Here is a 21,566-nt window from a genome sequence, read left to right as displayed (position 1 = left end):
AAAAACATTAAAGTCTTGATAGCATACTGCATAGAATGCCCAAGAGTAGTGGGCTGGAGATGATAGGATTATTTCCACTGAGGGAAGATTTAACAAATGTGGGGAAACGACAGGGAGCAGTGCTACCAATTAAAAAGCTAAAAAATCAGAGAATGAGGAGAGAGTTCAAGAGAAATTTCTTGACACAATGGGTTGCCAGAGTGTGGAATGCTTTGCCACATCTGGGTACATCTTTTATTACTTTACTTACCCATTACCATACCTTATCTCATTTAATGCCTCCCATCTTCCACTCTATCACAGACCTACCCTTTTAGTTCTTTCTCCACCCTCCGCATTTGACCTACTTAAAACGTATTACATTTCTAACTTTTCCCATTTCCAATGCAGGATTATTGACCTGAGATATTAATGCTGTTTCTCTCCCCAGAGATGCTACCAAGCCTGAGCATTTCTAGCATTCTGTTTTTATTCCCCTTTTCTAAGATTAAGTTAAATTAACAGGGCTTAGTCAATGAAATACTTCAAAATAACTAGCCTTTTGAAATGTCAATAGCATTTTTGTTCAGCATGGGGAGAGTCTTGTAACAGCAACATTGTTAATGATGCAGCATAATAACACATACAATGATAAATATTCATGATTATTCAGTTAATAATGAGCAGGGAATAAAAGAACTAACATCCCATGGATTCACGTGACTCAAGGTCAACCATCATGGATACAGTTTCATCACAAAAAAATAGATTTTGCATTAAAAACGTTTCTGTACACACTTACTTTACAATACAATTGCAAACATGTGGCCCACTCTGAACTTAAACCTTGATAAGACTATAAAATTACTTAAAACACTCAATTACATTTTATAATCCTTTAGTCTTTACAACACTGAGAAAAAGATACCTAAAATATTTCGTACAAGTAAACAACCTTAAGCTGTATGTAAAATTATTCACACAAGTTAAATAAATTGTCATTTCTTTAATTTAAACCATTTCCAAGTGTTTAAGTTTGGATCAGTTCAGTGCAGCAATTAGCCATGTACATACATACTTCCATTTTCAAAAGTCCACCAATACATACATTTCAGTGAATTACAATTTCTTTTATTGATGGTGACTCAAGAATATCAAGCAGTTTAAAGAGTGCACAAATATTAAAACCAATTTCAACATTTACTTGAGTTATTGTGCAGTTTTAATGACAACTTAGGAGTCTATTCTCAGGTATGTACTGTATTGTCCAATTTTGTTCAACTGTTAACCACTGTAGGATAGGGAGACTAAATTTGCAACTTATTTGTCATGCATATCCTACACTGTTGCAGAATAACATCTGGGGGTCTGTACAGCCCTTTGTATTTGGTAGACTGAACTGCAATATTGAAGTATTAAAATGCAAATGGTGCAATGGCCAGTGCATCAAACAATTTACTAATCTGCAGTTTTTGCCATTTTCTGCTGAAATGTGCAAGTTACTCAGGAAACTCATAGAAATATTAAATGCTAAGCCATGAAAAAGTCCATGACTACAAAAAGACTACAAAAAAAAAAGAGAACTGCGTGAAAGTTGAGCAGCATATGAAGAGAAGGGAAAACACAGCATCTGACAAGTTGGTGCAAAACATTATGGTTTCACTCATTAGAACTTGCAAGTGCATAATTCAGGATCTTTATTTAAAACAGTCTCTTCAAATATGCAAAGGCTCAGACCTCCATTTGTCACCATTCACAACTAACACCGAGTATTCTATCACATTTTTAAAAAATAAGCATTTAGTCACCACCAATTTTATTGATTCAGTATTTTGGAAAGTCCAAATGGCTTTGCTCCTAATAGGTTTACAGACCAGATTAGCGTAGAAGTCTTCAAGGTGTATTTGACCACAGCATGCATCTTCATTAACAGCTGCCCTCATCCTCCAGCTGCAGATATTCACACCATGTGGAAATCAGTTTGATGCAGTGTTCCAGTACCAATTAGGAAAATACCACTAGTGCTTCCTCCACTTTGATGTTCCTCAATACAGTGCTTTTGGTGAATACTTTACAAAGTAGGAAATGGGACCTCAATCACAAGCATTTGCATTGGATAGAAACAGAATAAAAAGAAACTCAGGAACAGTAATTAACCTTAAGGCTGCAGAAACCATTTCAGCTCCACTTTCTGTTCACATTCTTACCTCTTCCTACTCAGTTCAGTGTCCTTGTTCCACATCTACAGCCATTCCTGTTCTAACTTCCCCTTCTTCTAACTTCAATGTTTTATCTCACCAAAAGGTATAAGAATTTAAAAGTGCTTAGAAATATGGTGAACAAACTTTCAAAATGAAATGCATTTTGCAAGTATGAGGAATTGTGTACTGTGCTTTCAACTTTGAGAACTATGGTATCAAATGTCTATGTTACACACGTCTTGAGAATTTTAGGAGGAAAACACAGGGTTTTCTAAATCCCAAGTAATATAATGTACTGTGTAATATCAGCTCGCTACAATCAGACTTTGGTGTTGTCCGATTATTTTACAATTTCCACCTCACTAGGTTTCTCCCAAACACCGCAAAATTATTACAAAGGTGGCCTGTTCCTAGGTCTCAACAATTGTAGCAAGCATACAGAAACAACCTGGTTTTCCTTTTTTTCCCTGTGGGGGAACCCTTACTTTCACTTTGTACCATTCATGGTGCAGATAGGATCAGGAACACACAATGTTAGGAATTCCAAGCACAAACATGTCCCACTACTCCTTGAGGCAGAAAATGTCTGAACCAAAACCACTGTACAATCAGTATGCTCGTCTAACTGATCATGAACATGGCATCTGCAACAGATTTTTTAAAAAATCACACCATCCTGTCTCCTTACTAAGCATCAATGGAATTACTGGCAAAGTACCATTTGCAGGTGAATATTACTGCTTAGCCAGACCAATGACACAAATTAGCTCCAAAACAGCACAAGGGTGGCAGTTCTAGGACAATATTAAAAATAGTATTGCTCATGTAGGGAAGGGAACATTTCCTATGAATACATTGAACTACTGGCAAAAAAATGCCAACTTTTGGAAAAATAGATTTGAGAACAGGAGAGACTTATTCAGGTTAGACAATGTAGTTGATTAGATGGTTTTGGATATCTAACAAACTAATTTTGGATGTAGGAGACATCAGTTGTTTCAGCACATATAAATGAGTAGTTGACATGTGATTTTGGATGCTTTGGTGAACATGAAATCATCCATTTAACAGATCATCCACACAGCATAACCCATTAGTGCTCAATATTTTTACAATCAACTGGAGCCTGGAATAAAACATTCCCAACAAATTGTAAGTTTGCCATCAGTTGGCATCAACTGTAATTGTGAATGTGACTTCTAAAATTAGACACAAGCTTGATTAGAGACTTTTCAGTGTTAATTTAATAAACTTCATTTGTACAGTATGGAAAAGTCTCCAATTGATTGTGCTGTCATAGACTGCTCCCATTCTATAGTGAGTTACACTCATCTTGCACCCAATCCTACTCCACTCATGCGCGCTCCATGTGGTACTCCGCAGGTTACAGAACAAACTCTCACTCGCACAGGAAAAATTCCAACAATTAAGATGCTTTGAACAAACGAATACAAAATATTTTTTTTTACCTTTTGCTTAAACTACAGTCGCTCAGTAGGCAAAATAATTTGAACATGGCTTTGTGTTTAACTACATAATTATTCTGACAATGTCATCTAAAAAATCCATTGTTTTTTAAAACAATTACAGCACTCTTTAATTTAGCATTCACACATGCATACATTGTTTTGAAACAACCAGCCATCATTTTTCAGTGTTGGGTCAAAGGGGGGATGGGGCCATAGCAAAATTGCAGAGTGACACCAAGACCCACAGAGGCTGCTGGACAATGGCAATACCCGTTTTAAGACTGACCAAAAGGATAAGGGCCATGGAAACCCTGAAAAGAAAAAAAAGAAGAGTGAAAATGTTTTCCTTAGCAACAGAAACAGACTTTCATGGGAGTAGTGAGTTAGTATCTATTTCCACTTAAAGTAGGGCTGTAACGAAGCCTCAAGTACTGATATGATTTTACACATTGATATTTTGCTTTTAAACCAATCTACCAAGCTCTTATTTCAACTTCCATTTCTGCCCTTCTTGTTCTTTCAACCTCTCTCTTTCTCCCTCCACCTCCATTCATAATTGAACAGAAGACAGAAGAAACCAAGTGAAAAAATGTTGAAATCTTAGCTAGGTGGCTTCAGTTCAAGTCCCAGGTTCAAGTGACCTGAATCTATTTTTTTTCTAGGGCAATTTTGGCAGGCTCAGTCACATGACTTGAGTGGTATGGAGAATTCTTCCATTGTCTGCCGAGTTGAAAATCCTAATAAGCAGCATCTGGGTAGAAGAGAAATGAATTCATTGTATAAAACAGTCTCAAAATTCTTAATCATTAATTCAAAAACTGATGATGCTCAAAAATGTTTTAAAAGGCTTCGTTACTGCTCTAACCTGGAACAATTACTGTTTATCCATGCAACCTTCTGTACTACTAACCCATACAGTCAAACAAATAAGGTTTTGAACGACATAAAGGTCAACCACTTTATATCCATCATCACAACAGGAAGTTAGAACAGCCTCCCCGGCTGAAAGGAAAAGAAATGTAAAGGAGGTTGTAAGCGGCACAGTGATATAAGCTTGTTGGAGCTTCAAAGCACAGCAAGCCAGAGTCATGCTGCCATTAGGTGAAGCCCTATTCTCAACCATGCCATCATCATCAAGTAGACACTGTGATTTCCTCAGAGTGAGTCAAACAAAAATCAGTGTCAATTGACTTATGCCACTTTGACATGTCATCCAGTAAACAACTATACAGCATGGTTCGAAGGCCAGGGAGAAGGTCCCCAATCCATCCTCCATGCAATGGAAAAGACTTTAAGGAGATTGGGAGGGGTGGGGCGCAGGGGTGTGAAAGAGGAAAAATAGTTAACATCACGTTCCAGTTGGAAATTATAATCCTAACTCAACCATCTACTCTGGACCAGAAAAAGCTAAAGATGCTACACCAGCCACAAGATGTAGAATTTTTCTGGCCCAAATTCACATTCCTATACATATCCTAAAGTACACTTTACAACATTCACTGCTCAATGGCCAAATAATACACACCACTAGCAACTCAAAGAAGATTTATCTATTAAAAAGGTGCTTTATATTTACTATGAAGGAAATATGGCTGGCAGAGATACAAGGCAGCAACTTATGAGTTACTCTGAAAACTTCTGAAGCTTCACTCTCAGGTTTATGACATTAGAAACCCTCCATTTGATTTCTGCCTTGTATCTTGCTGCCAGTCATCCATCACCCCATAGAACTGAGGCCATTCCAACTTCCTATTTGGATGTGGTGGCATTTGTGTAATCAGCATTTCTTTGTGGCATTCTGTAAAGTCAAGCATACACAACATGATGATTCAAAGACACAAAAGAAAAACTTAAGATTCTACTAACAATGTCACCTTAAAAAATTCACAGAAATGAGTGCTGGACTAGGAATTTCAAAATCCCAGCAGCCAGGTTTAAAATATTTTATCATATATCGCTGAATCTTACAGATGCTTACTAATTTTAGATTTATTAATTGATCCTGCAGCTAAAACCATCAACAACACTGCAAATTACCCAGCCATATTTATCCTTCACCAAACTCAACTGCAAGATTTTTAACCAAATGGTTGGTAGTTTTTTCGGAGGTCATTAAAGAATCTGATGTCTGAGTAGAACACAATGAATGACGACTATTTCCATCTGTAGGTATTGGTATTTTGTACTGAATTAGAAGACATGGTGTGGGGAAAGTCAATAACCTAAGAAGTGAATAGCAGTGAACACAAGTAAAATATTTGAGACAAAATTATAATCTTTGTTGCCTGAATGAAAAAAGTCCTCAAAATAGAATAATCGGACTCCCATCTTACCCAAGATTAAGTGTCTTTGGAGGCCTCCATTGCCACAAAAAGCTCAAAAATGCTATTGCCTCCCATCACCACAGAATATGTGCTTCATGTCACATATTCTGAAAACAGAAGGAAAAGCAACAATAATGAGCTGCAATGCCCAACAATGTGCAACAAGCTAAGCATTAAGCTTACCATTCCCTCAGCTTTGTTAGTATGCTTTCACAGTTTACAATTATGTAGGAGTATAGAGAGAAGTAGTCAATAAATAGTGTTCTCAAAATATGTAGTGTTATACCCTCTATATTTATCTCAGACCCCCTTTGTAAAGCAATTCAATAAAATAAGTGCCATGCTTCTAGCAATAAATACAAGCTCTTGGAAAAGCAGACAACTGAATCTGTTACACATAGAAAATAGATTTCAGATAATTCTAACTTTATGACCTTATTTCTAAAGTCTCACAGTTCCTACTGTCCACAGGATGCACTTAAAAGAAATTCTTGCAATTGTTCACTCAATCCAGCATTTCTTAGGTCAACATCATCATAGATAACTGCAACAACGACAGATGATAATAGAGCTTTGCACCTTGCAAGATACAGGATCCATGTCCCCCTACCATGAAACCACAAATTTGGTATCATTCAGGTGAAGATCAAATACTAATATGTCCAACTCCTTATGTTATCAGCAAATAACCAGTCACTTAGCAGAGATTACAACATTACCACAGAATCAATATTTCAATCAGGTGTTTTTTTAAAGAAAAGGTTCCCCATAAATTAGTTAATAGAGATGTGTGCAATTCAGCCATGCAAACCAGACAGAAGAGGAGAGTTTGATTTCTAGTCTGTGCAGAATTAGCCAACTTTAGCCTGGGTAAGAGAAGGCCTTAGCTGGAAAGGAGGAAGCCAAAAGGTTCAACTCCTATCAGTACCCAAAGGCTCCTTCTGCAAATTGCACATGTGGGGACAGGATTTGGTTGAGCAATGATGTCGCTATAGTTCAATAGCCTGCAAACCAGGGTTAAAAATAAATGGGGGTGGCAAGCAGGTTCGCCATCAAAACAGCACCAATTGCCCGCAATGTAGTAAAGACTGGGGAAACAAATTCAAGAAAGGTCGCCCTCGTTCCGTACATCATGGCTCCTCCTGTTTAGGTATGAAGAATTAATAGCGCAAGTACAGGTAGCAGGATAACAACATGTAGTTTAATTGGAGGAGCAACGAGCGAACATGGGAGACAGAATCTATGGAGGAACTGCTTCTCCAATCTCAGATTCTGTCTCTCCCATGCTGCTGCTCCAGCTCCTCAAATGACAGGCTCCTCCCTCCCACCCTTGCTGCTCCTCCAAAGACAGAAGCTATGATTGGAGGAGCAGCAACACTGGGAGGTAGGGAGCCAATCATGGAGAAGCCGGAGCAATTATCTTAGACAATGACCCACTCGTCTCAAACATTCCACATTCTCCAAGTCCACTATGACCAGTTTCAGCCATAAAAAAAACACAAAAAAAATGACCAGTTTCAGTCAAACTATCGACATCCTCCGGGACCGGGACAAATTCTAGGGGGGAGAAAAACAAAAGAAAAAGGATGGAGGCAACCAGGAAACCCTGAAAGCAAGCCAGCAGCAGGCCCAGAGCCCCTACCTGTATCGATAGCAGCCAGGGGAGAGAAGGCCCAATACATTTTAATTTTGCGTGAGGTGGTGGTGGGGCTGGGGAGGCAAATGAGAAGTTAGAACTATGCAGTTTCGTTTGATCTTTTACTAACTTACCTAAACTGCTTGGGCCTGTCTGTTTTGCTTCATTGAAAATGGTTGGAATTTTACAAGAATCTGATCCTAGTTTATTATTGTAAATTGGGAATTTTATTTGGGCAATGAACATTTTTGGTTATAATGACAACTTTCATTCCAATTAAAACTGCTGTTACTCACTTTCCATATGTTTTCCCTGTTCTGGTTTTGTTTGGATCATTATTACGCAAGCCATGTGTTACCAAATAAAGGCGTTACTTTGCAAAACAGGTTTTAATCTAGCACTGACACATGGCTAGCATACTATTTTGATCTGATTAATCCTTGGCTTGAGATTGGATAAGTTGCTATATATTAAAGAGTATTTCAGTTTGATATTTGTGTTGTCTATATTTCCACTTGATATTTGTGCTGTCTATCTAAAGAAGGAAAACCTGAAAAAATTCAGCACAAATACATACGATAATGTTACAATATGATTGCAACACCTAATAATGAAGTTAGTGAGAATGAAAAAGGAGCCCTGGAGAAAATCTCAAAAGGAGCCCTCGAGAAAAAGAAATTATTTTGGCCCTTGCTGCCAATAATAATGGTCAGGGGATTGACACATGAGGAATAGCCCCTTGGGTGGAGTACAGGAGCAAGACTATCACCCATGAAATTGTGGTTCAACGGCAGACAATTCCTTTAGAAGGGGGAAAGATTTGGCAGAAATCCTGGGCAAAAAATGAAAGTATCAACAAAATTCACAAAAATCCCAATGCTAAAGATATGCCTGCCAGAACTGTCTAGACTAATGGCTATAAGAATGCCCTTTTTAGGCAGGAAACCTTTCCCCCTTTTTCCCTCTTAGGGCAGAAGAGGAAAGTGAGGCCAGAAGAGAATTTAAAACACAAAAGGAGTGGGTTTTCAGTGTTTACTTAAAAGATAATTGTAGGTCAAGATTGCAATTAGTCTTATTCTAGTCATGTTTACTGATTGTTAATGCCAGAAGTATAGGACAACCGTATGATACAGTCAAAATATGTTGGAAGCCACTCCTAGGATGTCTTGTACTTTTCAAAAAACTTGACCAATATGGGAGAAGAAAAATTTCCTTGATATGATCCAGGGCAATTTTTTTTTAAATTGTAAAAATTACTAATTATAAAATATGGGAAGGAGTAAGTATTTTCCCAGCATCCCAGTACAAATTTAATTGCATCTCTAGTCAGGTTAAGTCATAAAACTCCAGCTCATGTGGGCCAGGTTTAAGCATATAATAAAAGATAGTTAATTCAACAATAGAACAGGCCAGATTTTTAAATTTTTCAGAATTCTGACCTTCATTTGTCATTATAAAATGAACCACATTACCGGAACAGGTTCTTTTCCTTCAAAAGTTCAGAAAATAATTGAATAGCATATGCATTTTCAATGCTTTTATAGTTATCTGCAGAGTTGCTGTAAACATTCAATTGTCTACCTAGCTAAAGCACACAAATAACATGCTGATAAATTTCAACAAACTAGTCTAATACCAACTCAAAGAGAGGTCTCTACCCAGGTGCCCTATTTATACTACTCCTCCATTTTCAAAGGTTCCAACTCTCATTCATGCTCTTGAATACATTTCAATGATATCATTACAGCTGTGGCAAACTACCAACAAAATATGTCAGTTTACGTACGAAATTAACAGAATTACGGCTTTAAGTTGAATAAAAATATGAAAAAGGCTCACTGTACTAAGATGAGGAAAAATGTATTTATACACCATTTTACTTGTACTCAATATATATATATTTGCATTTCACAATGTATACCACAACCAGTGGATTATTTTTGAAGTATAGTCACTATTATGTGGGCAAACATAGCAGCTAATTTACACTTAGCAATGTTCCACAAATACCAAGTGAATGAACAATCAGATAACCTATTCTGGATGTCATTGGTTAACAGAGAAATGTTGGCCAGGACCCTGGAAGAATATATCATGGGATTTTTATATCTGAACAGGCAGATGGGGCTTTGGGTTGAAAGTTTATGCTATCACATTTGCGACATTGCAGAATTTCATCAATACAGATGCATTTGAAATAATAGTGGCAATAGTGATGGCTTACTGGCACCTGCAAGGTGTATTGGTGTATCAACAGGTATGCCGGAGTCAAATCAACAGCCTCAAACTATTTGCTTTACCTTCTTTCCTCAGATGACTTGGCAGGAACTGAGAATTCTATTTCTATCTGATTTCTTATCAGAAGGGTGTGAGAGAGAAAAGAGAGAAAAAGTTGCTTATCCTATCAGAAAATCAGATATGCCTTTAACAAACCAGATATTAAAAAAGACTGACCATTTCCAGAGTAAGCAATGCTTTCCATTTGTAAGCCCTATCATTGTATTATAGAAGGAGAAATCTGCAGCTTTAATTCACATCTAGGAATTCTAATTAATTAGTGACAAGCACATTGACCATGGTGCATTCTTGAAGTTATGGGCAATAAAAGGATATGTATACAATGATGCATGCTGGGAATTTGCTACTTGCATGAATGACTTCACTTGCAGATTTGAAAGATATTGCAGAACTCAAGACCCAGGCTTCTGAGCAAGAAGAACAAAGACATATCTAACACAAAAGAGACAATATTGTTGGCAAGTTGAAAAGGATTGTGTTTGTGTATTTTTGTGTTTACACTACAAATCTTATTTTTAGTACAATGCCTTCTGACAAAATTGGATGGCAGACAAAAGGGACTCAAAAAAATATTAAGTTGAAGCCCCATTCTATGACTTCAGCACCCAATCTAGGCTGATACTTTAGTACAATATTGAAGGGAATGTTACGTTGTCAGAAGTGCCTAATGAGATGTCAGATTGAGGCCCTAGCTATTCAGATATATATATAAAAGGTCCTATGGTCATAAGAAAGCTGGGGTTTCCTTGTAACCAACTCAACCAATGCTACCAATTTTGACTAACTGGTCACTTTACTTATTTGCGATATTTGGGATCTTGCTGCAAACAAATTGGCTGCTGCAATTGCCCAAATAATAACAACCACATTTCAGAAGCAATCCATTGGGGCATCCTAAAAACATTAAAAAGGTGAAAGTTCTTTCATTAAAGACAAACTGGTAAATAATTCAGTATGATGCTCAGAAAACTGAAAAGCTGTTTATTATAGCATAAGCCCTTTATAAATTTCAAAACTGGCAAAGGTATGAAGCTTTGTGGGGACCTGAATTTGATGAAACTCAAACTACAGGTTGGGAAACAGAACTTTAGTATTCAAATTTTGAACCCAAGGGCAATGGCTCACTCTGTAAGCATGTAATTTACCACTGAGCCACAGGTCAGAAAAGTTCCAGCTTCAATTCCTATTTTGTAGTTTCGGTCTACTGAGATCAGCTGATCTAAGGCAAGGAGTAGGTCTCAGCACTCCAAGACATGTTTTGGGGTGGGTGGTGGGGAGCCAGGGGGTGGGAGAAGAGAAGCAAGGGAAGAAATAGATCACCCTGCGTTCCTATTCGCAGTTGCTATCCAGTTACCCCTGTTGGCAAATATAGCCATATGGATAAAGGACAGACTGCTGTTCAGCCATGGTGCACTCCCCCTATCAGTGACATCATCAGGCTAAACAAACTTTAGAGTATATATTTACACACAAAAATTGCCATTTATGAGCCACCACTGAACGAGATACCCACGTGTCACCATTTTCAGGACAAAAGAGGAGAAATGTTGCACTTTTTTTAAAGTGAACTAGGACCAAGCATTTTGCCATTTTATCTTCTTGTAGGAAATAAAACATTTCAAACTTTGAAACTGATGTAATTACATCAGTCTCTCAGCACAACTGGCTGGTCAAAGTAATGTGAAAAATCACTGCTCAAAGCCTTCCATTTATTGAAAGATGTTACTGACTAGTGCTAAGAAAAATGAATGAATAAACTTTTTTCCTTCCCTTTACAAGCTTATAGATCACAAAAGCTTTGGTTCATTATCCCAAAATTATACCAGAGAGGCTAACAGTGCATACTGTTATTTATCTGTAAATGTTGTAGTCACTTCAGAGGAAAAGCAGATGCATTGTTAAATGCCAATGTCTAAAACTAATTGTCTGAGTTGTGTCGCTCTGCCATTAGTTTTGCAAAAAAAAGCATTGCTGTCTGCCCTACCATTGGCATGCATTAAATACAAAACTAAATTCACCACAAAAAGTTAACTCGTCATTTCAAAAGCAAGCACTCTCAATGTGATACTTGTTAACTACTGTCAATCAACTCTCAGGCATGGAAGATTAACAATAAAAAGTGTGCAGTTTCATTGCTTAATTATTGTTCAAGATCTTTTTAATGTCAAAATTAAAATAATTTCCTTTGTGTCACTTTTTTCTATCCCACGCCAACCTTTCATTCCCTCTTACTTTATCTTTCTGTACTTGATTTGACAAAATTCTTCTCAGTCTTTCCATAGTTTATTTCTTAATCCTTCAATCCAATCGGTCAAGGAGATACGCAGTCAGTTACCAGATGTTATTTCCCTCACTGCGCTGTTAACACTATCATAGTTTCTTCTCAAGCTGTAAGGTGCAGGGGTGTTTAATGACAAACACATGAGGTGTCCAACTCTGGTAAAATCTGGCCAATTAATTTGCAAAGAGTCAGTACTGGGGACTTGAACATATCCATGCTCCCACTGCCCAGAACAAATACTCCAGAGCAAGTGTAGCATATATCAGATACAAGAAACAATGGTGACCAACTTTCACCGATCGTGTGCCTTAATTCGAAATTAAGAACACTCCTATTACACTTCTCCTTTGTTGTCAACTTCAGGGCTTAGACACCAGTAACGAGTGATAATATTTAATATATAGAGAACTTTTGTGCAATGGTAAGTATCCAATAAGTACTGAATAAAATCTCTCCAGCATATTTAGATTGGAACTAATACAGTACTTCACATCAAAGATTAAATTTAAAATCAAAACTGTATTCAACATTATGAATGCTTGGTGCTTTTCTTACCCTCAATTGTGACAACTTGCATTTATATAGCAGCTTTAACAGAGAAAAAAATCCCAAGATACTTTACAGAAACAATCAGCCAAAAATTGACATTAAGAAGGAGATACTCTGAGGCAGACCACAAACTTGGTCAAAGAAGTGGATTTTAAGCAACATCTTAAAGGGGGAAATTACAGTGAAGTGATGGAGATGTTTATGGAGAGAATTTGGGAGCTTAGGACCTGAATGGCTCATCGCAACCTTGCCAATAATGGGGTGAAGGAGTGGAAGTTGCACAAAAGGCCAGAGTTGGAGAAGTTCAAAGTTCTGAGCCCTAATCTGCAAACAATCTGGCTCAGCTGTGATAGTGGATGTGGAGAGGTTGGAATTGATGGCAAGGAAATGAAGTTTATGCTGGGCTGTGGGCAAGGTGAAGCTTGAAAGCAATGGTTCTGACTTCCAAATGTTTAACTGAAGAAAATTTCAAGCTGATGACACAACATATTTTTGGATGTGCTCCATCTATTGGCACTGCAACACCAGGGGGAGTATTTCCTCCACTGATTAACCCTGGAAACTGCAATAGAGGTAGGCAATATGTGATTGAAATTATAACAAGGCATAGTTGTCAGAGTTTTGTCTGAGTGGAAAATCTAGGCTTTTATCTCATACTCACATTCACTTTGAGCATGCCTTCCCCACTGAGCGCACAAGATCCTAAAATCACCCCTTATGACATTCAACAGGCCTGCTAATTACATTTTGCATATCCAACAAGTAAATAACAAACATCTGCGAGCTTCAGAGCATAAATTTGATTCACTGCACATCCCCCTAATCTCCAAATATGCCTTGATTTCAAAAGAATAAAAAATAAATTTACATATCCCTTCCATTCTTAAGTCACTTTTGCTTTAGCATTTGTTGCAAAAAAATTATTGGGGCAAATCTTTAGATGAAGGATTTTCGCATAGCTTCTAACTCCTGACTCCAGTCTGATGACTTCACTGCCTTCGCTGCACATGTGCAAGCAAATAAGGCTTTCAAGTCAGTGTCAGAAGTCAGTGTTTCTGATCATGTCACTGAGGGTAGCACATAGATGAAAAACATGAGGGAACCAAACATAGAAGCAATGGTGCAGAGATGGGGAAAAAAGCGATTGCCAGGGATTCTCTGGCTACGACTGGATAGATAAAATGGAATTGGGTGATGGCAAACTGATTCAACTGAACAATGGTGGGGAGGCAAGTTCAACCATGTCAAAGGCTGTACAATGATCAAAAGGACATGAGGTGCACCACAATCAATTACAAAGGATATCATCTGTGACCTTGATTATGGTCATTTCAGTCTAGTAGTAAGGTGTGAATCTGACTTGAGAGATTCAAACAGGGATTTGTGGGAAAGTTGGGAGTGTATTTGAAAAGCAATGACCATGATCAATTACTGTGACTAGGAATAAAAGATTGAAGATGGAATAACAGTTGGCAAAATCAGTGAGGTCAAGGAAGGAGATGATGATGGCAGTCTTGAAAGTGAGGACACAGGACCAAAGGAGAAGGAAACATTTGCAATGTCAGCTAACACAGTTTCTGGGAAGGATGATCGAGTGATCAGCAATTTGGTTGCAATACAGTTGAGAGAGCAGGAGACTGCCAATATGAGCTCAGTGAGGCAAGGGAGATAGGAGAGAAAGATCAAGGTTCAGAGCTCGGGGAAGGAGAAAGTGGCGTAACTGAATACAGTTAAGAGAGTTTATACGGACGGAAATATTAACAGAGGAGAAAAAGACAGCGCACACAAGAGAGGGGCCAAGTTGAGATGGAGGTTAAAATCACCGAGGATAAGGAGGCACTCAGTGCAGAAGTCTATGGGAGGAAAGGAATGGGGCTATCTTGATGACATACTTAGGTGGGTGGGGAGAACAAGATTTTATTGTTAAAAAGAAGAGGGTTGGATAAAGGCAAGTGCTCAAAAAAAAGGTGGAATCAGGAGGAGCGTAAGAGTTTTTGTCAATGAGATGATTTCAATGCAATCACCCACAATAAGGTTGTGGACGATAAGGATATTGTTTCCAATGAACAAACATTCTGGAGGAAGATACAGTGAGGGGCGGTGATTGTTGATCTGCTGGTGCAGGACAAGAGCTTGGTGGTGGGTGGGGTGAGTGAGACAGAAAGGTTGATGAGATTAGGCCCCAAGAGAATGCAGGAGTTGCAACTGCTACTTTTAAGGAGGCAGCAACAAGTGCCTCGGTGGGACCTTTGGAGAATCCTGACAAAGGGAAGCTGTGGGTTATTCAAGAGGCATTCAAGCCTGGGATGGATGCAAGGAGAGTGAGAAGGAATAGTCATGAGGTAGGGTAGTAGTTGAGGGGCGAGGTCAAATTGTTAGACTGGGGAGAAATGAAAGGCGATATGACTAGATGAGAGACAGAAGGGAGGCAAGAGAAGGTAAACCAAAGAGGTGTAAAGAGGAAGGGGGAAATAAATGAGGGAGGGAACAATGGGCTTAGACCTGAGGAGTAATTAAAATGCTCACATGTGGACAGATTCAACTGCACAGCACTGAAATAAAGAGGCTGCTCATAACTTCATAAAAGTCTAAGTCATCCATGGAAAAAAGCTGTCCTCAGTAGTTTTTAGCCTGCCCAATACAAATTGAGCTTGTACTGGACAGAGTAATCAAAAATTCACCAAAATAACACAATAATCATTTTCTAAGACCCGGGACACCAGTAAATTCCTTCAATCCTTTCTGCCTTTTGAAGGATTCTAGTCTCAAATCAATTCCTCAAGGGATTGGTCACAATACACACTAAGAGCTTTTAAGTAGAATTTTAAAATAACCAATTGCTCTCTAATTTACCACGGCTTATTCCAAAGATCCCAGATGTTTTGCTACAAACCAACTTCTCTCCCATGCACTTCCATTTCCAACTGGGAACTGAGCAAGTGAAGATTACAGGCATAACCTTATATATTACACTATGGTACAGCACACAAAACAATATACAATATCACCTCCTGTAGCATAATATAGTATTGAGGGGAAGCAATTAGCAGCTCAGAATTACTTAGGTCAGATCAAGATTGTGGTTGAACTCAGAATTAAAAATGCAATGTATGCCATAAGTGGATTCTCGCAAGTTTTCACGTACAACTTTTTTTTTGTATTTCAGTGACCTCTTTATTAACTGATCTACAATTAAGCCATTCTAAGCACCAAGGGCTTTTATCTGTTTGGCTTTGTAGTTTGTGAAAATGACCCAAGACTCACAAAGTAAGCCTTCTGAGCAGAGAGAAAAATAGTAAGATATGACCTTAAAGGGTTATACTGTAGCTACTATCAACATCAATGTTGAAACCCAAGCTGTTAAACTAATGTTATTCTTCTTCTCTTCTCCCCTGCCCTGCAAGCATTTGGAGAATCCCTTACGTCTTTCATGCTGATTAAAACGAGACCTTCATGGAGAATTTCTTGCCTTAATAAGGCTGGTTGTTTATCATCAATAGGATTGTGTTCAATTAATTATGAATTCTTACAAACTTGTGACTTCAGGTGTGTTGAACCCAGCCTCTGACAGGATTTGGTCCTGCAATTATAGAGGTAGAAGTTTATCACATTCACACTAATGCAAGCTCCCTTATTAAATAAATAAAACTGTTTGTCAAAACACCCAATGGTATTATTTACACTACAGCTGTTAAGAAAATTCCACTTGCAACGTCCAATCCAAGTTATAACTGCAACATATGACAACATCAGGAAAATATTTGCGAGATTTAAACACAGTTATATCAGGAATATTCTTGACCTGGAAAACTAGTCTGAAGTCAAAGCTAGAGCTGATAAACACTACGAGTGAGAAGTGGGGGTTTAGTCATCAGACATTCTCCTAGAGATTGAAATGCTACTTTGTAAATTTGAAAAGATTTCGCTGTTGCTTTGCCAATTAGCTTCCAAATACCACATTACAGCAAAAAAATGAAGGGATATATTGTAATGGAGAAACAAAATTGGGTGTGAAGTCAATTTAATGATTCAGTTGGGCGAATCAAGAAACTTACTCAGAACTGTTATCATCAAAATGATTTGGCCCATGAGCAAAGGAAACCACTTAGGTTTTTTTTAATTCATGGGATGTGGACATCGCTGGCTAGGCCACAGACTTTCTTTGCAGTGCATTCACATTGGCAGTTTTCACATTCAAAATAGACATTTAACACCAAATAGATATGATCAAAAACTCACACTGGAAACGTATGCATTTCACTGTCCCATGCCAGTATGCCATCTACAGTAAATCAAAAACTACAGTACTCCATCCAATACAGTAGTACTTGGGAAACATAACACCTTTTAGCAACTGAGCATTTAAAGTGATTTCAGTTGCCGACAGCACTGGTAGATCAGCATACAAAAACAAGGCACAATCCTTACAATTTTTCACAATTAAATCAAAGGATATTTCAAGTTGCAGTATACACTGATCATGCTAATATTGCGTTAAGCTATTCCCATCACATCCCTATACCGTACTACCTTGAACATTATATCATTATGATCCTGTTATTTGAAAGAAGGACAAAGATAATCTTTACAGGAAGGGCCTCATATGAAGATAGTTTTTATTTCACTCAGGCAGCTCTGCAGAGGTTTCCCTGTCCTCCCCTGTTTGGGGCCAGTCAGCTCATAGGTCATCTTACTGCTGCTGATACAATACATATTTCCACCATGTGGAGTATTTCTTTCAATGAAAAATGTACTCAAGTTGTCTCTGTAAAATATCAAGTGCACTGCCTGTTCAGACTTTTATTTGAATCATTTTGATGAAAGGGGCAGAACTGAAACTGGATTTTCTGTTACCTTATTCTGCATTTTTTTTCAAAATTAGAATCAAAAAGAACAATCTTGTGAAGAGCTTTCTTCCTAAACATCCCTTCTTAACACTCCTGCCCTGATTAGCTATGAATTACAGTGGAATATGGCTCCCCGAGCACCAGCTGACCTTGGTACCTAGACAATAACACCATGTAGAAACCTGTTTATCTGAGGGCAGAATCAGCAGAAGGGGACCAAATCCTTCTCCAGTCTTCCCCTTTACATCCAGATTGGGTTATTAATTCATGCTTAAGGACATAAACCCCAAGAAACTTCTTCCTTCCTTGTGCTGAGAACACAGCTAATAATAATGTTCCTTTTGACTCATCATTGCCCTGGTGAAACCTGGCGAGCAGCACAAACCAGCATTTCAATCTGGGATCTCCCTACTGTTTAAAAACTGTTTCCTACAGCCTCCCTTCTGTCCAAAGTAACGATGAGGCATTAAGAGTCTTGGAGAAGGGAAAAATATCCCTAATTAAAGGTAATGCACATGAAGTTTCCAAATATTATCCACACTTAATAAAGAGCATGCTAAGTATATGTGTTTACCCAGTTTATAAAACTGGCATTTCAGGATTATACCAGTTCTGGGTTTCACACAAGGAAGCAGATTTTCAAATTTCAAAAATAAAATTCAGTATATTATAGTGTAGCCAACAAGGGAAGTTGGATCCTCAGCTGAAGGGCCACAAGTAACAGACAAGCCAACTCACTTGCACCAATTTTGGACCACACATTGCACTATGCTTAAGGCAAGGAAAAGACCAAGATTGTCTGAAACGGGATTAGTATGAATATCAGATGCAAAGGATTCAGCTACAGGCAGTGTATCACACTCGTGACTGAGATAAAGCAGTTTGAACTGGGCAGATTAAGGAAGAAAACAGGTAAAATACCAAACTAGAAAAAGACAGTTAAGAATCAAAACAGTGAAACTTAAAATGAATTATAAAACAAAGTTGAGATTTTTCATTTTATTTACAGAACACTATTAACATACATTTGTGTTCTTCAGCCTCTGTAAGCATTCAAATACTCTTATGAAGCTAAGGATGCAAAATGTGGTACACCTCCCGTGTCAAGAAAATAGCACTCAAAGGGATTTTATGTCAAATTGCAGGTCACAGAAAATGCAGCCATCGATATTTGTTGTTATCCAGGGGGTAAAATAAGAGAAAAAGCTTACCAATACAATGCATCATTACAATCCAAGATAAAATGGCAAGAGTACTTCAAATTGGGTAGTTCAGCTCCAATTTTACAGTATAAGATGAGAAAGGCCACTTTCAAATGTTAACACAATCTCACTAATCCAGCAATCGCTTCTGAAGTTAAGGTTCACTTGCATCAAGAATAAAAACAGAGTCAAGCTCCTATGACATCTGGCCTGCAGAATGACCTGAGCTAAGGATCTTCAAATGGTGCTTCAAGGTATAAAATGGGAAACAGTTCTCTCCCAACACTATCATCCCTCAACTTCATAAGCTCACTCACACATGCATATAAAAAATAGAAAAAAGGACAAACAAAATAAATCATTCTGTATTTACCTGACTGTAAGTCACCACTGATAAGTTGCTAGAGTGACTGTTAGGGGAGATATTTACAGAGTTCTGCGACAGTCCATTTTGATCTTGTTCATTTTGGTCTTCAGTTGGACCCCATGAATTTTTACTAATGGGATTTGTACTTTGGCCCCCGGGGTCCTTCACATTGTTGTCTTCAGATTGCCTGTTTTTCTGTGGTGAAGCGAAAGGGTTAAAATTGCCTTCAATCTTGCGACAGGGTTGTGAAGAAAATTCTGTTTCAAATGAAGAAAGCTGCTGCGTAACTCCTAAAAGGCCTCCGATTTCAACACTCAGAATCACCCAAATCACATCTGAGAGTGACACAAAAGCATGGAATTATGATAAGCATGGCAATTATGACTGAGTTAAAATTGTTTTTTTAAAACACTAATAACCCACAGAACTCAGTACAACTTACATTTAAATATTTTCCACCCCATGCAAACGTTTTTTTGAAAATATATAAAGATGAGCTTCCAGTTAAGATTATAAATATTGTATGCATAAGAATTGCAAACTATCTTTCCTTCTCTGACTTATTTGTTGCCCTGGGGAAAAGCCTGTTTGGAAAGGGACAGGAAAAACGAGGAATAAAGACAGCTAGTAGTGCAAATGCTCAAAGTCAGGTAGCATCGGTAAAGAAAGGAAAAATGTTTCTAAAGGGCAGTGCTTGAAATGGCAAGTTTTTTACATTAGATTTCCAAATTTTATATTGTATTGCTTTAAGAGGAAGGATAATTCAATATGATTCCCTTTGCTGCCAATTTTCTGCCGTTTCCTTAAGAGCAGACTTCGACTCACAACATGTGGCCTTTCCAAGGAGCTTATCTTTAATGATGGCAACACTGTTTAATTATGAAGGAGCACCACAGCCAAACATAGTCTTTTATTTTCATAGTGATACATCTACTTTCAACAAAGGGAGGGACACAGTCATTAAACTGCAATCAGGGCCTTAGCCACATCCTCTCCCCCTTCACTGCTCTACTCAGAAGGATTTACATCAACTATGGCATCTTACCACAACAGACCTGAGATTAAACCAGTTTCCTTCCTGTTTAGTACCCACTGAGGAATTAAGCAGGAAAGACTTCCTCGAGAAGGATTTTTTCATCATTCCATGCCACGCACGGGGCCCAACTAAAAACGCACAAGGGAACCTTTTCCCAAGTCTCAAATATCATTCTATAATCACTGAGGAGACACACAAGCACAGTCAAGAGATGACTCTCATCCCAGTGTTTCCTTACAGTGCGTAGCCCACTCTGTGCTACTTCAAAAGCAATACTGTTAAGGGAATGAATTTATCTCATTATAAAATCATAGATATAACTCATCATCCTGCCAACATTCTTTTTGGAGTGATGCTTATTTAGCCATTTGCAAAATTGTCCACCTCGACTATATTGGGAACTAAAGGGGCAAGAACAGCTATATTAACAAAGCTGTTGCATCAGTTGCTTAATAACACAATCTAATAGTGATATTTGCCAGATTTATTCTCTTAAATTTTGCGTTCATTTCAAGTCCAAAGTAGCTTCTCTGGGAAACTGAAATAAATGTTGGCATTAATTACAGCAGCAGTGCTCTCTTTCTATGCTGGTTCACAAAAAGTTAAAATGTAATTTTCTACAATTTGACAAATTCCGAATAAAGAGTGGTGAAAGCTCTTTGAGCATAATGCAGAAGAAAACATGCTATCCTCTATATTCAAGAATCTGTCTAAACCTGTTACATTTTGTGTATTTAACATCTTGCTAAGTGGGGAGGGAGCAAGGGCATGAAAGAAGTAAGCAGGAACAAAGAAAGGACTCAAGGGTGAACCTAGCTGAAATGCACGAACATCACAGTTTCTTACACAAAAGCATTGGGAAGATACAAGCTTTCCTACCAGGCTATCATCTTACCAAATGGTGATCTTTATCAAAAAATGTTATGAACAAAAAAAGACGACTTTATTTAAGAGGATTAAGTAGAAGAGAAAGGATTAAGTAGTAGAGGGGAGTGGTGAGGGGCAGGTAAAACAGAAGAATAACCTTCCAAGTTTAAAATAGTGTACAAACATTTTAAAGCTGAAATATTTACCCTATTAAAATCAAAAGGACGCAAAATTGTAGAATGATGAAGGATCAGAATTTTTCTAGAAGCATATCAAAGCTTTTTCTCTTTGTGGCAGCATAGGTGCATACTATGGAGCCTTAGGGGTTAGCTATAAAGCTAAATATAAATGTCCCATTAATGTATTTATATCTCAAGTTGCAGATACAAACAGATCTTACTGTTCTGATTGAGGATCTATCCACTCATTAGACAACATTGTCAAGAAAGACCTTCTGCAAAACTTCCAGGCAAACAAAGTTAAAAAAAAGACCAACTGTGTTGTTACGAA

At 37.9% G+C, this 21,566-nt stretch overlaps 1 protein-coding gene across 22 annotated transcripts in view; it reads right to left on the bottom strand.

The window, feature by feature from the left end:
• ilrun (inflammation and lipid regulator with UBA-like and NBR1-like domains) overlaps positions 1-21,566 on the bottom strand; it is a 107,705-nt gene that overhangs the window by 40,043 nt on the left and 46,096 nt on the right. For 20 of the 22 annotated variants that reach the window (XR_005943949.1, XR_005943942.1, XR_005943951.1 and 17 more), the window contains exon 4: positions 19,160-19,488. Coding sequence is in view for 6 of the 22 variants with exons in the window: in XM_041194854.1 (XP_041050788.1) it covers positions 19,160-19,488 (329 nt within the window). In the remaining 16 variants the exon portion in view is untranslated. Of the gene's footprint in view, positions 1-970; positions 3,961-16,248; positions 16,318-19,159; positions 19,489-21,566 lie in introns of those variants that run through there. The other 2 variants (XM_041194856.1, XM_041194855.1) reach the window with 2 other exon arrangements.

This window comes from Carcharodon carcharias, chromosome 9 (assembly GCF_017639515.1).
Source record: "Carcharodon carcharias isolate sCarCar2 chromosome 9, sCarCar2.pri, whole genome shotgun sequence".
Lineage (NCBI taxonomy): Eukaryota > Metazoa > Chordata > Chondrichthyes > Lamniformes > Lamnidae > Carcharodon > Carcharodon carcharias.
Note: the sequence above shows the minus strand (reverse complement) of the source record. Positions and strands in the feature narration are given on the sequence as shown.